Source organism: Crocodylus siamensis, chromosome 1 (assembly GCF_052110815.1).
Source record: "Crocodylus siamensis isolate JL-2025a chromosome 1, ASM5211081v1, whole genome shotgun sequence".
Classification (NCBI taxonomy): domain Eukaryota; kingdom Metazoa; phylum Chordata; order Crocodylia; family Crocodylidae; genus Crocodylus; species Crocodylus siamensis.
The window spans coordinates 385,492,642-385,505,890 of NC_143395.1; the positions used below are offsets into that span (position 1 = coordinate 385,492,642).

The 13,249-nt window shown below is 38.2% G+C and overlaps 1 protein-coding gene across 2 annotated transcripts in view; it reads left to right on the forward strand.

Annotated features, from left to right (window-relative positions):
• The window catches only part of MICU2 (mitochondrial calcium uptake 2), a 245,141-nt gene that overhangs the window by 182,115 nt on the left and 49,777 nt on the right, over positions 1-13,249 (forward strand). For both annotated transcript variants that reach the window (XR_016439323.1, XM_090028979.1), the window contains exons 3-6: positions 1,674-1,705; positions 1,823-1,898; positions 6,452-6,499; positions 11,576-11,658. Coding sequence is in view for 1 of the 2 variants with exons in the window: in XM_090028979.1 (XP_089885105.1) it covers positions 1,674-1,705; positions 1,823-1,898; positions 6,452-6,499; positions 11,576-11,658 (239 nt within the window). In the remaining variant the exon portion in view is untranslated. The remainder of the gene's footprint in view (positions 1-1,673; positions 1,706-1,822; positions 1,899-6,451; positions 6,500-11,575; positions 11,659-13,249) is intronic.

Below are 13,249 nucleotides of genomic sequence, written 5' to 3' on the forward strand. Positions count from 1 at the left end.
TTCAGTGCTAGTATAAACAGAGCTCATGTAATAATATTCTGGTGGTGTTTTAGCCGTGTTTAACACCTTTTATTTCAAATACTTCATTTTGCTCTCTTTCAGTTCCATATCTGTCTGTAAAATGCATGCAAACATATATTCATATATAATAACAGGTGGTGTTGACAGCAGTGCCTGTAGTTAAAGTCACCATGAACTTTCCATTATGACTGGAGACTGGGGCTCCAGTAGCTTTTAAATTTGCCAAACTTCAGCCATTGGGATTGATGTGTTCTCTGCCAGATGTCTGCCATATGCTGAATGTTTTTTCAGACTGTTTCAGCAGAAATGGTTCTGCCATCTCAGATAACAAAGACAGAAGAAAAGGCATTGTTCAGCCCATGTTTAAAAATGTATCTTGCAGTCAGTTTGAGACAAACTAGTGCATTCAGGCTTTGAAAGAGGAACTTACAGTTTGCCAGTGGAATCTCCCTGGTGTCAGGTGTATAATTTTTAACATCCATGTAGAAAGTCCACCCATATTTGGTCAGGGTATATCCTCCAAAGACAACAGATTGTCTGTCATGGGCATGCTCTGCTCCCATACAGCCCCTGTCCCAACTGCATTGTAATGCCCACTCAGAGCAACTGAGTGTTCCATCCAGAGACTCCAGGGACCAAGCAGATAGGTAGTTACTCCTCCCAGTTGTAAGCGGCCATTGTGGCACCAGGCTGTGAGACCAGGAAAGCTTACGTCTCTGTTCTAAGTCTCCTCTGCTGGCAGAAGAAGTAGCAAATTGACTTGAATTCAAAGGACTTAAAGGCCAGAGGATTGAAAGCAACAGGAGAGTCGATGGGTCGGGAGCAATAGTAGCCCAAAGGGGAGAGAGATCAGAACTGTGAGGGAAAGAGAGCAGAGAATGGGACGGGCTGGGGTAATAAGGACAGAAGAGTCAGAACTGCTAGAACACTTCCATCCAGAATGTGAGATTGAACCAAGCATTCATGAGGGTCCTTATGTTCTGTTACTGTCAAGCTAATTATTATGTTGGAAAAATGAAACATCCCTTTATAGTGGCTTGTCCCCACTGAAGAGAACAACCTATTACTGCCACCCATTACTTTTAGTCAGGTAGGTGCCAGGGGTCAATCTGGTTCTATAGGATAGAATTTAGTTGTTTTCCTTTTCCAATCAGCTGAAGAAATAATATCAAAAGCAACATTAAAAGAACTCTAGTTCTGTCATTTCTTATCTTGTGAATGCTTGATTCTGCATTTCACGGTGAATTATAATTGCATACACAAACTTGTGTATGTAAAACATCTAATTAAGCTGCTTCCATTTTGGGATCCAGGGTGCAGGTAGCACAGTGCATACATAAAACGTGCGCACACACGCGCGTGCGCACACACACACACACACACACACACACACACACACGAATTAGTCATAAATACCTGAAGCAGTTTATGGTTTCATCTAGCTTGCAGTATTGAACAGGCTGTTCGTGTAATTTTTTTAACATAGTCCTTCCCTGTTCAGTAGTGCAGGAACTGGAAACAAACGGCCAACTACAAAATATTCTGTTTCTCATTACTTAACATTTTCCCATAAAAATATGAAAAAATGCTACAGAACTTCATCAAAGTTTTAAAGTCAGTTATTCAATAATGATGATTGTTTTTTGTTGCAGGTAAATCTTCAGCCAAGAAACTGACAAAAAAGGTAAGCAAAGTGTTCTTTTTGTTCTTCAAAAGAAGTTGCATTCTTTCTGTTACTAAACCTAATGGACTTCTCTTTCACAACTGTTTTTTGTATGTGTATGTGTGTTTGTATTTAAAGGAGGTAGATGCTGCACTGGCATGCGTTACAAAAGCTAAACCAGGACCGACCTTTTTTAGAGACCTTGGCGATAAAGGTAATACTACACTTGGCACTGAAAAATACATTTTCTTTTTACTAATTTAATGTAAATTGAATATATTAAAAGAAATTTCTACAAGCTTTACCTTATTGCAGTCTTCCAAGAAGTTAAATCCCTGATAAAGTATTCCCCCAGCTTTTGAAAGAAGAATAAAGGGACACCAAAGGCTATTCTGGGATGCTACAAAATGTTTATATGTCTATAAATAAATAGATAAATCCTATTTGATACTCAGAAGGAATAATGGCCTTTGGAAGAAGCAGATCTCCATACCTGGGAAGAGTAGGTCATAGGCCAAATTGACCTTTGTTTAAAAAAAAAATCTTCTTTGTTATGTCCATGTTTAGCCATGTATTTACACTGGGAATAAAAGTTCTGACCACTTGGATGGTACCATTTATAATAGGAAATCAGTGACTCCTTATGATCTAATTCAGAGCATCCTTATTTCCCCAGTCCTTTTCAATTATAAATCAGAGGATCCCAGCTCCTTTCATTCTTGAATCCTCTTCCCTCTACCATTTTTTTTTGCAGTAGCAGATACTGCATCTCCCCAAAGCCATCTGTAAAGGAGTCTCATGAATTAGCCAACAGGATATGGTTGTGTAGGCAGGCAGTACAGCCTCCCACTTGCTACATCAAGCCTTAGCATGTAAACTCAACAATATGCCTAAAGCCCACCCATCCAGAAAGTTAGAAATCGATGGCCGTTTATGCACATACTTTTTTGTCCTGCGACGTGCCGGAGATCCACCACTTAGGAGCAGACTCAATTGAATCTGTTCTGCAACAACCTGAGACAAACTGCACTGTGTGACGTGCAGTTGCGTGAGTGGTGAAATGCGCATCAAAGTGCAGAAAATGGCAGTGGTGCACTTTTGAACCTCCAGTGTGTTTTAGTTCAATAGTGTTCTGCCACTATTTTTTTCAGTGCTGATGTGCATTTTGCCACTTATACAACTGCAAGCATCGCAGCACTGGGCACTTTTCAGAGCACCTAGTACTGTGGCGCTTGCATGTGTAAGAATGCCATGTAAGATAAGCACATTAGGGCTCAAGTAAACCAAGCAAAGGGATGCGTTTGTGTAAAACTTGTCCTGCTGAAGCAGAGCTGGGGACTATGCAATCCTGACAGGCAGATAAAGAACTAAATACCTGCAAACTGACCTGCTGTTGCATATGTGATAAGAATGGGTAGTAAGGCATTACACTGATACATATGCTGCATGGATCTTCCAGCTTTAATTACTTCTTGCAAGACTCCAGCAGAAGCTTTTGCTGAAGTGCACATGTTGTTGTAGAGTCACTTGAGCTGCCAGCATACTGGAAAAGTGTTCCTACAGCTTTTGCCCACACGAGTAGACTTAGAGTTTGATCTACTACAAGCCTCCTTATTGACCCTGAATTCAGCTTATTAAAAAATACCCCTATAAATTAAAAAAAATAACAACAATAGTACATTTGCAAGTGAATAAAGACTCCACAGCTGTTTTGATATGTAGCTGGGATTTTTTCTTCTGTTAAATGACTCCTGAAATATTCACTGGAGAAAAACTATCGTTGGTTCAGTTTGCAGAATATCAAGCTAGGACATTGTGCCTTCTAGTGGACAATTTTAAAACTAGCTTTCACATTCTTGTGTACATAGTTGTGATTGAATATTCAGATTATTTTATTTATTAGCAACATTTCCTCTATTCTCAGCTTATCAGTGAAGATTATTTTTGAGGCAGGGGGCAGAAGGGGAGAGGAAAACACTCTTGGGAAAATACAATTTTTTATCCCATCCTAAAAGAAAGGGTCTTGTTTTCAGTTGTGCCCAGGATTAAGTACTTTGTAGTATGTGAAGCTTTATTCTTTTAATTCTTGTTTGAATGTAAATAAAATGTGTTGGTTTTTTTTAATTTGTCTATTGCAGCTATTAGACATAAATTTTAAATGATTTTATATGTAATCTCTGAATTTTAAAACATTCACAAAAAGATTTTATTAATTTTACATATAAGCTGAAGTGGTCACATTTCTATAAAAGTAATATAAACAAAAAAAATTGAGAGAGATATTCATGTAGAAAAATAAAATCTGCTTCATTAGTCAGGTGTATGCTGATTTCAGTGTAATTAGTTACAAACAGAGACTATCAAATATAATATAGCTTTCCTTTAAAGCAGAGGTAGGTTTGGAAAAACAATTAGAAATATTTTTTACTTTTTTACTGTTTCTTTCCTTTTCCGTGTTTCGCTTAATCAGCTTAAGCTCATTACAGCAACAGCAGAGCTTACAATCTTTCAAACAAACTTCTTCTCTTCACTTTTCACTGTAAGCACTACTGTGTTGTCTGTGGTACAGGTCTGTAAGAGAGCATCATCTTCCACATGACGTCTCTTCTCTGGATCTTCATATCTTTCAGGCCATATGCAAGTCATACAGGTTCTCTGAGATGTGACCTTGTTATCTAGAAACACTACCACAAATCTCATCCAGGCTTTTTTCAGCTTATGCCTCTCTTGCTGCTATATCTTCTCTGAAACTAGTAAGTGCAGCCTTGCGCATTCAAAATGGACTTATCCATTCAAAATGCGCTTACCCATTCAAAATGCAAAGATCGTTTTCATTGCTGCTCACCTTGACCATGTCACCTCTCCCTTTGCATCCCTTCACTGACTCTTTCTTCATCACTTCCAATGTCTTTTGTAGGTTATCCTCATATCTCTTACATTGCTAAGATGCAAACTCCCAAGCCAGTGATACCACACTTTATTATTCTTTTGTTAGAATATTCAAGTAAGTATTTTTCTGCTATTTCCCATGTTATTCTACGTGTGTGGAATTCACTTCTGTGAAGTCATTTCATTGTCTTCCCTGAACCTTTCCTTAAAACTTGCTTCCTTAAAATTTGCTTTTGCCATGATGCCCACAAAATGAACTCAATAGTAGGCAGCAATAAGTTATGACCTCTGCCTATCATGGCGTTGAATATTGTCTCATCATTTCTTTGTGTCCTCCAGATCCATCTGTGAATGCTTTCTTGTTGTTGAACTCTGCTGGTACAGTGACTAGCATAGGGCAGACCTTGTCCAAGACCAGGGTTCCTAAGTGCTACAGCAGCAGTACAAGTAGTAATTTGTTTTTTCTGCCAAAAGACTAATAAAGTATTTGTAACCAGAATCCCTGAAATAATACCCACTGTTTGCATAATGTGTTACAAGGTCAAAGCCACTATGTAGACACAAACGCCATAGTCCTCACAACCCACTCATTGGTTATGTGGGCTAACATTTCTCTCCTTTTTATACAAGTAGTGAAACTAAAACAGAAGGTATAATGGTTTACTGACTCACTGCATGGCTTGGGGTGACAGGATTAGCGTTCAAACTTCTGACTTCTAACCCTGTGTTTTTTATGCCATCAGTGAATGAGTACTTCTAAACTTTGGAAGTGCACTAAAAAGCAAATTTAGTGTTAAATTATTTCACACCCACTAAAGGCATTGTTGGCTCTGTATAGTAATTAATCAGAAGTTAATTGTTTATTGCTGAGGCTTAAGGTGGATTTCTTATCTATAAATTAAGCAAATACAAATTTTAAGAAGTTGTTTATCTTTGAGCAGATAGGAATGTTTAAAGTATGCCATTTGAAATAGCTTCAACATTATATAGTGTTTAGTTCACATGTTAAAAGTAGCTTAACTATTTTTAAAAACTGTTTATGAAAAAGCCCTTTAATTTTTTTTTTTCTTAAAACATTATCATTGGACAGATGGTTAGGATTCTGCTGTTAACCACCCTTTTTATGTACCCTCTATCTTTAGCTTGTATGCAGCTATTTTGACACTTGTCACATCTTCGTGTTTTTTCAGACTTTTCATTTTACTCTGTCTTTCAAAGGAAAACACTGGAATTTTCCTTCAAAAGGCGGGGAAGAGACACTTTCACCTTGTAGAAAGGACATGTTCCTATTTAAAAAAAAAAAAAAGACAACGATGCCTCTTGGCACAGGGCCCAGCAGTACTATCAGTGCAATCTAGCAGCTTGGCAGCTTTGCATGTTGCCATATTCCCCTTGAGAATTAGAGAGAAGCTATCCTCCGCCTTTTCAAGGCTGCCAAAGGATGAAATACTTTGATCCTTCAGAGGAACATTAGAGCAGTTTGCCTCCTAGGTACTATATATGACAAAATACATTTAAGTTATTCATCTTCATATAAATACTGAATATTTTCAGTGAAAATCCAGAGATTTAATGCAGACCTTTTATCAATACCAATAAACCTAACTCAATTTGATTTGAATGTTGCTGAGATACTGGGAAAAGAAATTCATTTCCAGAGCATTAAAAATGCAGTAAAACAATTCTGTTTAAGTAACAATGATTAAAGAAAATATTTATTTCTAAGTTATCATTACTTAAAACATTGATATTTTACTGAATATTTAACATTATAAGTTTACAAAGATTGAATATGCAAGTCTTGTTATAACTACTGCAAAATAATATGCTGATGTTGCAACTTAAAGCTTCTGTCTCTTTGGTGCTGTTTTATTTTAGGACTGATCTCATATACAGAGTACCTGTTTTTGCTGACAATCCTCACAAGTAAGTATTTTGTTATATGAAGGAATATCTAATTTGTAACACTGCCCAATATTTCAAATTCCTATTACTTCTAACTTGCCATCACAGTGATGTCTAACATGGTTTTATAGTGAAATATGTGGCTGTGGAACATTAAGGAAATAATGTAAATGGATATTGCCTCAGTTGACTGTAGCCTGGTTCCAGGTATTATCTGTGGTTAGTGATAGCACTTTAAAGATCTTGATAAGTCCTGCAAGACAAGGTCAAGAATTGGATATGTAGCCATTTACCAAAAAATGGGCAAGGGCAGAGCTAAGGAGTCTTTTTAGTAGCAAGGTGTTAGTTGTGTTTGATAATAAGATGTTTACTGATTAGGAAATAGCCTCATTCAGTGGTATAATATACTATCACAATGATACAGAAGAAATGAGTGGTCTGTCATTACTATGCTCAGGACATTTTGTAGGACACTATCTAAATAGCTCCTGTTCAGAATATTTTTGTTGAAACTTCTGTTCCCATGTGCCACTGTCTGAGACCATTGTTATCCTGGCTTTTTTTTTTTAATCTGTTTTCTCCTCCTCCTTTCCATTGGTTCCATTTTTCCCCTCTCTTGTGTGTTCTTCCATTGACTTTTGTTTCCCTTTCTCCCTTATTTGCAATCACATTGCTCTTCTTCTTGCCTTCTGTTCTGTTGGTAATTTATAATAGCACTCCATTCTGGCCTGACTCACCGGAAGGTGTGGAAGCCATTTATTTGCCTGTCACAAGACTGAGTTGAATGCCGTAGGAGCAGGGAGGATGTAGGTGAGATGGCTGGAAACTGTTAGATTCCAATGCCTCGAGCAAAAAAGGTACTCTTTCACCCACATTCATGAAGACAGTGAATCAAGATTTCCAAGGAGCTGCCTCATACTTTAACTGCAAATGTGATGGCAGCTCTTTGTAGTACAGGCATGTGTGTGAGGACTGATCCTGTCTGGGCATGTGTGTGAGGGCTGACAGGCTGAATCTGTCTTATACTTCATGTAAGCTGCCTCCCCCTTGCTAGTCTGATGTGCTGTACTGAAGGCTGAGAAATTTTAATGGAAGGTTTCCATAAATGCATATGATAGACCTTAAAAGTGCGGCTTGTGACTAGCTGTGGTACAGTCCAACTGTATGACCATATAAGCTTAGTCTTGTTAACTAATACATTAAACCAAAATTTTGGAGCTCTGGATGTCAGTGGATGCTGAGCAGCCATTCTCATCTTCATGGACCTTCCTGCAGCATTTAAGACACATTCACGAGATGTTCTTCCTTCACCCAAGAGAGATGGCAGGAATCTAGGCAGTTGGTTGAAAGTGGTTTTGAACTCTTCCTTAGACAACACACCCAAGGAGTGGTGCCACCAGATCTACACCTTGTTGAGTGCCTCAAGCATCAATCACTATCTACACTCAGCTGCAAGTGAACTGCTTTGACAACATGGCCTTGTTGCCAGTAACATACCCATGAAGCACAGCTCTAGTCACCACATAAAACTATCCCACCACTGCCCAGGTGGCACAAAGAGATTGGTTCACAAATGAAGAATATCTGATTGAAGCTGAACTCAGGTGAGAGAGGAATTATGTTTGTAGGCAGAGGAAAGAACTTTGAGGAATTCACAATCACAGTCTCTTTTTACTAAAGATGCAGTGGTAAATTGTACCATTTGTACACGGAGGAGCACCCCAGATCCCACTGTAACTCTAATTTATTACATCCAGTATATTTGACTTGGAAAACTTGCTACTTGAGATATTTTCCCACCTTGGTTTTATACCTGTCATATTTATATAATGCTTATTCAGCTTTTTCCACCTCTGTTGAACTACAGCAGTGTAGTATATCTCACAGCAGTCAGCCCTCAGAAAGCTCCAGCTGGTACAAAGCATACCATAAGGCGTACAGCTTCAGTATAACCAAGCAATCATATAAGTATACTGCCATTCTAAGAAATAGTGACTCCATCCAGTGTTGCATCCAGCATTAGGAGCATTAGATGCATAATAGGTGTTCAAAAGTATATCTGAATAGGCAGTGATTACCTAAAAGAATTATTGCTAAGTAATATCATGTATAAACTAGATAGGAAGAGAAGGACACTAGTAGATATGAAAGAAATTTTTAAAGAAAAACTGCCTTGTTTCTTTTCATATATTCCAAAGAAGGAGAATGTCCTTCCATACAAGCTGAATTACCTGCCACTGGTTTATTGAATGGGGAGGTAGCACATGGGATTCAACCCATTAGGAAAAATCTAACAAAGTCATTAAAAAAAGATCATTTCATTGCAACTTATTTATTTTATGTAGTATGCTTTTTTAATTAAAAGTTAAGTAAATAGGATAGCAAAAGCTCCTACTTCTTTCAATTCAAGGGTTGTTAGGTTAAGAGTAAGACGGCACTGATGCTTTAGCTCAAATAAGAAAGTGAAACAGTATCAAAGTAAGCAGTTTCTGCTTTTTCAGACAATTCAGCAGCATTTCAGGATTTGCCATATAGAAGTGGATTGAATTGCAAAAAAACAAAGGAACCATTTTATGCAGAATGAAAATCCAGTAATAATTTTGCTTCTTAAATTACACAAAAGGTTATCATATACATCATTCTGAAAGCAAATGTCAACAACTGTTAGTCCTTCCATCTGTATCTAAGAAGTATCCCATATCAATCAGCTCTGGATATTTCATAGTTATGTAGCCTACATGTCTGTGAATGCTTGCATCTTCCTAGAAACAATCAGATTGTTCAAACTTGCTCTCTGGTGTTTTTTAATAAGGTCTCCCAAATCCCATACAGTTGTCTGGATCAGCAACCTAGTAGGGCCTCTCCCTTGTTTCTGTACATCTGGTGGTGGTGGTAGTAGTAGTAATAATAATGCCTGTAAGTACAGTTATCCCAGTTTTCCAGCTGAAGAAGCTGAGGCAGAAGGAAGTAGAATGAGTTCTTCAAGGTGACCCAGTAGGTCACCAGTAGAATAGACACTCCAGATCTTCTGAGTCCCAGTTGAGTCCTGTATCTACTAGGAAAGACTGCTGCCATCTATATTCTGGGTATTAAGACTCATCTTCAAAAATGTTTGCCAAATGAAGGCCTTATGTGATCCACTGCAGTATCTATCCCCTTTCCTCTCACATGTGCCTTGACTACACAATGTCTTTTTTTCAGGAATGCTAAACTGCATTCCCTTTTTAGGGATTTCTGGAACCTCTTCCTAGTGAGAGACTATAAACTGAGCATGATACCTCTACCAAAAGCTTTATTCCAATTAATACTTATAAAAGCTTGAGATAATGTTTGCAGGAAAGGTACTCAGTGTAACCTACCTATGCAGATTAACATGAAGATCTGATTTTCAGATTCTACAGTTTTGTCTGACTATGGAGTTAAACACAAATATGTTTGAGCACTTTGAAGTATGCTTATTTTATAAATGCATACCATAAAGGGTTACATCATATCAGATAAGAATGGCATGTTGTGAACTATGTGAGTGGCTTTAGCCACTTTATTTTTAAGAAATATAAGTTGCGACCCAGATGTTATGAATTATTATATAATAAATCAGTACACTTTAGAGAATTAAAGTTGCTATAGCATAGTTTCCTGATACTGTTTAATAAGTGAATGCTGTTGGCGAAACATATAGAAAGAAACATTTATATAAGGAGGAAGCTAGTAGCTTAGCCCATCGTATCATCACTCAGTCAGCTTGGGGGTTTTCTCTGGAGTTCTGTTTAGTACACTGCAGTGACATTTATAAAATATTAGGGCACTTAGTAACTTAAAAATGTTAATTAGCTGATGGAGAGGTAATGACATATAAAGACAAACTATAATATTTTTATTACATTGACTGTAAAGTAGAAAAGAACATGTCAATATTTTTCAATCTGAAAAAATATAAGCTTTTGTTACCATGAAGTTAAAAAAATGTAGATTTTTGTCAGTCAGTGGCTAATGGACTGTCTCCAAAAACTTTCTGAATGGCCTCATGGGGTCTCAAGGGATGTCGTGTTTCATTGCGCTTTGGACTAAACTTTAATTTTTTAAGGCATTAGTGTCCCCACTGAATGAAAGCAGATGTTCCACATTCATGTCTGACTGGTTTGTCTAGGGCAGAATTATTAATAGAGTTGCAAATACCCCCAAATTAACTGTGCTGGCTTGCTCCTGCAGTGGTCTTGAAACACATTTTATCACTATATTATTTCTGTGTAGTCTAGCTAGTAGGGCAATCCGTTAATGGGTCTGGTCATCTCAAATCAGCAAAATAAGACCAGTTCAGACAGCTTTGTATTTTCCTAATGCTCTCACACAACTCAGACCACATGGGTTTTTTTGGCTGAAGAAGTGGCACCAACTTTGTGAAATAATTGCAACGTATAATTCTGCCAACTGCAAAAAATTTTAAAATTTAGGTTTGTTTGTAAACTGAGAACTACAAATTATGTAGAGTGAATTTTCTCCTAACAGAAGTTACAAAATATGGTCCTAAAAAAAATATGTGGGTTGACTCAGTGATGCTCTTGCTAATTCCCATGCACCTGAGAGAATTTATTGTAATTTTACAAATCCAATCTCCTGCTTTCTAAAGCAGTGGAGATAGAAAAAAGTGTTTATTGTATACCCTGTCTCTAAGAGGACAATACTCCTGAGACCACCCTATGGTGAATCATCTAATCAATTTGGGAATATTGATTGGCTTTCAAAGACACTTCCAGGTCACTCCAGCATAAAAGTAGAGCTTAATAATGGTCAGGGACAATGGAGACACATAAAAGGGATGCACAGGAAAAGGTGCTAGGCCACTGATTTTCAAAGTTAAGCAAAAACAATTGTATAGGCACAATTCATGCTTCCTTACCCACCACCCTATCACCATCTTTTGAAATTATTATAAAATTATTTTCCATTGTTCATGTAATACCTGTTATGGTTCATGTGGTTTGTTAGAAATATGAACTACCTGTCTAACTATGGAGAACTGAAGCTGCAGGCAAGGTTTCAGCTGCCTTAAATATTTATATAGAAATGTATATGTATTTTTGCACCTCATTACAGAACCACAGTCTGGATTTCATATTGCGTTTAAAATGCTGGATACTGATGGCAATAAACATGTTGAGAAGAAGGAATTCTTTAAGGTATGTGCATTCATACTCAATTTTGAAGTGTATACACAATTTTACAAATGTTATCCACTGAATGAAAATACATTAAATTATTTAAGTATATTCCTTTGCATCTAAGCTATGATCATATCTCGCAGTACAGAAAACAATATTTGCTAATACAGATTATTATGAGAAGTGAGCATATAAGAAAGTATCACTGTAGAAGTTTAAAATTAGTTCAGTCAGGCCTCAGTTAATTTTGATAAAGCTTACTTTTTGCCTATATTTACAAGACACATACAGATATCTACAGCTCTGTTAATGGATTGATAGTAGTAGACTATATCCCAAGTTTGACCTATCTTTAAAGACCATCAAAGGAAACTCTTCTAATTTCTGAAGGGCTGAAGCAGAGAGGGAGCTGCTGTGAGATAAGCAACTCAGCAGCAGGACTGCCTTGAGTCCTTGACTCTGGGTCTCACTGGTGCTTCAGTGTTTGCCTAGTGCCTGCTGTGTGGGGGGGTGTTTATGGGAGTTTTTATTGTGGGGGGATTGTTTGTTTGTTTTTTTACCCCCTCTGCAGTGACTGATTGACGGGACTTCCTCTGTCTAATTGAAGGATGGAGCTAAGCTAAGCAGGCTTATAAAAGGCAGCCCCTTACAAAAAAAAAAACAAAACAGAGCAAGGAACAGAAAGGGAGGGAGTCTGGGCACAGATCTGGGTGTTTAGTTTGTGTGGTTTACAACCTACATATCCTCCAGGGGGTAAATGAGGCATAAATGGTGGCTGGGTCAGCAGTTGTGGCCTGCACAGAATATGTCATGTTTGTGTTCCTCCCAGAGGGTCAGGACACTTCAGCTACATCTGGTGTCTGCCTTGGAGAAAAAAAGTCAAAGTTTGGAAACATGGATATTCACACTGCATTTTATCAATAAAAAGGGAGATTATTTGGAGTTATGTGAGGCTGGTACTTGAAGTTACGTGAGGCTGGTACTGGACAGGCAAAAGGAAAAGGGGAGGTGGCAGCATGCGACTACTAAAAGGAGGAGAGTCTCCAGAATTGAAAAGGAGCAGACTGAGCAACCACTTTCAAGCACTCTGTGGTGGAAAGGCTGAGGAAGAGGCAGAAGATGAGAACATCTGCAGTCATCATGCAGAGCACTTGGCAGTCTAGAGAGCAGGAAGTACAGGGTCCCAGAGATGGGGGTCTAGGACCACTGCACCAAGAAGGAAAAGAAGAGTGGTGGTCACCGGTAACTCCCTTCTGCAAGGGACAGAGGCACCAATTTGTCATCCAGATTTGGGGTCCCAGTAGGTGTGCTGTCTGCTTGGAGCCTGAATTCAGGATGTCAGATTCTTTGTTGTCCATGCAGGTACCAGTGATGCTGTCAAGAATAATGACAGAGGCAGATCTGAGGCAACTATGAGGCTCTTGGCAGGAGCTTGGAGCACAAGTGGTGTTTTCATTGATCCTCCTGGTAGAAAGCAAGGGCCCAAGCAGGAACTATTGTATCCTGGAAGTAAATCTGTGGCTAAGGTGGTGGTATTGGCATGAAGGGCTTGAGTTCTTTGACACTGGACGGATGTTCTAACCAGAACTGGAAACAGCATCTTTGCGCA